General features: G+C 40.3%; 1 protein-coding gene across 1 annotated transcript; it reads left to right on the top strand.

The window, feature by feature from the left end:
• The first annotated feature begins 1,985 nt into the window (after nt 1-1,985).
• Nucleotides 1,986-2,948, top strand: LOC136155963 (olfactory receptor 7A10-like). The gene has a single exon (XM_065918227.1). The coding sequence runs from the start codon at nt 1,986-1,988 to the stop codon at nt 2,946-2,948; it is 963 nt and encodes a 320-aa protein (XP_065774299.1).
• The last annotated feature ends 1,639 nt before the right edge of the window (nt 2,949-4,587 follow it).

Genomic DNA, 4,587 nt, shown 5'->3' on the forward strand with positions numbered 1-4,587 from the left:
CCCTTTTGTGACCCCATGGACTGTGGCCCACCCGGCTCCTCTGTCCATGGAATTTCCCAGGCTAGAATACTGGGGTGGGTTGCAATTTCCTTCTCCAAGGGATCTTCCTGACCCAGGGATTGAACCTTAACCTCCTGGATTGCAGGCAGATTCTTTGCAATGAGCCACTAAGGAAACCCCCTTAGAAGGAATGGGAGGCATAAATGGCTTCCAGTAAAAGTAGACAATAAGTCTAATCATCTTATTTATGGACTGAAGTAAGCAAATAGGATAAAGCCTCATGAAAAAGAGGTATTCTGCATCTTCATATAAAATATATCCAACTTTTGTCACATTTCATTTATTTCTGCTTTTGAATTGGTAGCTTATATTCCATTTGCTTATTCTCTTGGGGTATTTAAACTGTAAGATATATCACGTCATGAATATATATCCCTGTTTATGTCCTTGGAAAAATTTATTTTTATTTATTATATTTTTCTGGGCATGAAGGAGATGCCACTGGAGTTGGAATATTGATTAAGGAAGGAAACTTTTTATCGTTGCATTGGCTCAGGGCTAACGAGTTTATTGGATATTTTCCTGCTTAATTTGCCTATGTCCATTTTATTTCTCTCTTTTTTTTTTCTTTCTCTCTCATGCTTTTCATTCTTCTCTAAATACTGAGAAGAAACTGGCCATACCAACGTTGAACCCAAAATTTATTGTTTTGTGGGAAGTTTATAAACTGGAATTTGGTGGTGGGATGGGGAGGTAGATGGGACGGGGGTTCAGAAGGGAGGGGATATATGTATACCCATGGCTGATACATGTTGAGGTGTGACAGAAAACAACAAAATTCTGTAAAGCTACTATCCTTCAACTAAAAGACACATAATTTTAAAAAAATCCTGGAACCTCTAGGCAAAAATAATACATTCTTTTGGAGAATAATAATTTGATCTGAGCAGCTTGATATGTAACCATTCATGGCCTAATGAAGGTGGATCTGGGTGACCAGTTTATGATCGTAACACAAGTCAGAAGGACATCGTGTGAGCGTGTGTGTGTGTGTGTGTGTGTGTGTGTGTGTGTGTGTGTGTCTGCCTGTTCCTTGTGAAGAGAGACCAGTTCTTAAAGAAGAGGCATCTGTACTCATATGTTAAGATGACTTATACTACAGAGGTCAGAAGTTGGTCAATAGATGGAACTAAGTAGGGAAACTGACATACTTCACAGGATGGTTTTAAACTAAATTCATAAAGTGCAAGGAACCACATGGAAGGAGGGATTCTCTATGTGGTGAAGTTTCAGCTGTAGCAGGGAGGCCACCTTGTTCCTCAGCATCCTTGACACTGTCTTTGATCACTCCCCCTCCTACTTATTCCTTCGCCCCACTGACTTCCTTGTTTGCACTTGAACATGGGGAACAAGCATCTCTGTCAGGTCCTTAGCAGTGGCAGCTCCCTCTGCCAGGCACACACTTCTTCTGACATCACAAAGGTTTCTTCTCTCTTTCTTCAGGATCTTAAACATCACCTAGTTTGAAGCTCTTCCCTGAACACTCAAGACAAAATAATACTCTCTGCCACTCTCTCCTTTATACCTAGCTTTGTTTTCTTCATAGCATGTGACATTCTGACATATTCTATCATATTTTACTTGAATATCCTCATTCACCATCCTTGGATTAGGGGAGGTTTATTTTTCAGCACTTTCTTCTGGGTCAGCACCAAATACGTATTTCTCAAATAAATGAAAAAATACCTCATTAGAACTCTAGAACAGATGAGCTCTTTGCCAATGTGATGAGAATGAGACCAAAATTCTTTGTCAGACATGAAATGGAGTATACTTTCAAAGAGAATTTTTCTATAAATAAGGTGTTAAGATCAACTACTTAAGGGCTACATAGAAATTGCAGTATTTCAGCTATGTGAATTATGCCAGTTCGTGTGCAAACGAGTCACCTTATTTTCCTTTTTCCTGGTAGTCACCTCCACCCCATGGAATCAGGGAATAATACACGAATTTCACAATTTCTTCTTCTGGGACTTTCAGAAGAAGAAGAACTGCAGCCCCTCATCTTTGGGCTCTTCCTCTCCATGTACCTAATCACTGTGTTTGGAAACCTGCTCATCATCCTGACCATCATCTCAGACTCCCACCTCCACACCCCCATGTACTTCTTCCTCTCCAACCTGTCCTTTGTAGACATCTGTTTCACCTCCACCACCATCCCAAAGATGCTGTGGAATATCCAGAGCAAGAACACAGGTATCACCTATGAAGGCTGCATCACCCAGATATATTTTTACATACTGTTTGCAGGATTGGATGACATTCTCCTGACAGTGATGGCCTATGATCGGTATGTGGCCATCTGCCACCCCCTGCACTACATGGTCATCATGAGCCCTCGGCTCTGTGGACTGCTGGTTCTGATATCCTGGATGCTGATTGCCTTGTATTCCTTGCTACACAGCTTAATGGTGCTGCGATTGTCCTTCTGTCCACTTGTGCAAATCCCCCACTTTTTCTGTGAACTTAGTCAGGTGGTACAACTTGCCAGTTCTGACAACTTTCTTAATAACATAGTGATGTATTTTGCAGCTGTCCTGATGGGTGTTGGTCCTTTTGCTGGCATCCTTTATTCATATTCTAAAATAGTTTCCTGCATATGTAAAATCACATCAGCTCAGGGGAAGTATAAAGCATTTTCCACCTGTGTGTCCCACCTCTCAGTTGTCTTCCTATTTTATTTTACAGCCTTAGGAGTGTTCCTTAGCTCTGCGGCTACCCACAACTCACATTCAAGTACAATTGCCTCAGTGATGTACACTGTGGTCACACCCATGCTGAACCCTTTCATCTACAGTCTGAGAAACCGAGATATAAAAGAGGGTCTAAAGAGATTGTATTGGATGCCAAGTATAAAACCAATTATGCTAGTGTTCTGGATCGCATAACTCAAAGTATCAAAACCAGAAATTGTTCCTTGATCATTGTGAAAGAAATTTTGCTCCTTGCCCTTATTTCCTGGGATTTCCATTTTTCTTTCCTTCTTTTAATTCAGTATCTTTATAGAGTTTTAGGTACTCTGTTTTTATGCTTTATTCTCAGTCTTATATATAGACAGTTGTTATTTTTTCCTACCCACAGTTTTCCTATCTTTGGATCAAAAATGTTTGGAAATCCATTTCTTTGATGGAGTATCATAGAATCATGGAGACTTCATCAGGTGCAATGTCTTTTTTTCAGAGCATTTAGTCTGTTGTTGGTCAGTTACACAGTTGTGCCCCGCTCTTTGTGACCCCACAGATTGCAGCACGGCTGGCCTGCCTGGCCCTCCCCATCTCCCAGAGTTTGCAGAAGTTCATGTTCATTGCATTGGTGAAGACATCCAGCCATCTCATCCGCTGATGCCCTCTTCTTCTGTCCTTGATCTTTCCCAGCAGAAGAGACTTTTCCAATGAATCATCTGTTTGCATCAGATGACCAAAATGCTGGAACTTCAGCTTCAGCATCAGTCCTTTCAGCAAATATTCAGGGTTGATCTCCCTTAAGACTGACTGGTTTGATCTCCTTGCTGTCCAAGGGACTATCAGGAGTTTTCTCAAGTAGCATAGTTCAAAGGGGTCAATTATTCCACCTTCTGCCTTCTTTACAGTCCAGTTCTCACAACCACATGTGACCACAGGGAAGACCATAGCCTTGACTACGGACCTTTGTTGGCAGAGTAATGTCTCTGCTTTTCAACACACTGTCTAGGTTTGTCATCAGTTTCCTGCCAAGAAGCAATCATCTTCTGATTCCATGGCTACACTCATCATCCGCAGTGATTTTGGAGCCCAAGAAGAGGAAATCTGTCACTTCTTCCACATTTTCCCCTTCTATTTGCCATGCAGTAATGGGGCCAGATGCTATGACCTTAGTTGTTTCAATGTTTAATCTTAAGTTGTCTCTTAGGAGATCATTTAATTTACTGGCAGTTTAAGAGTTTTTTCATAAGTATTACTTATTGCCTATTTTTAACTTGTTTTCTGTTAGTGTCATTCTTTGTTTTTCCTTTTTCTTTGTGTTTCTTTTCTTATGATTTGATGATTTATTTAGTGATATGCTTGTGTTCCTTTCTCTCTAGGTTTTAACTTGTGTAGATTTTTGAAGTATGATAAAGGATCTTCATATGATGGCCTACAATGATGTCTACTTATAAAAACAAGTTGTCTTTTAAGTTCATACACATACTGATCACACTACATTTTCACTCCCTGCCCTACATTTTATGTCTCTGAAGTCACATTTGATACCTCCTTAGTTATCCCTTTCATTCTTATTGCAGCTATACTTGATTTTAGGACTTTTTGGTCTATTGAGTCCTCACACCAGCTCAGTGATCTGACCCTCAGCCTCTCTCTGCGTCTACCTTTACTCACAGGGTTTCCTCTTATAATTTCTTCCCACTTGCTATGCCTTTCTTCCTTCTTTCTTAGAGATGGTCCTATAATGTTCTGTGTAGAGTACCTTTAGAATTGATAAATTCTATTAGTCTTAGATTGTCTGAAAAGTTCCTTATTTCTCCTTCAATTCTCGATGTTAGTCTTTCTG

Source organism: Muntiacus reevesi, chromosome 1 (genome assembly GCF_963930625.1).
Source record: "Muntiacus reevesi chromosome 1, mMunRee1.1, whole genome shotgun sequence".
NCBI classification, from domain to species: domain Eukaryota; kingdom Metazoa; phylum Chordata; class Mammalia; order Artiodactyla; family Cervidae; genus Muntiacus; species Muntiacus reevesi.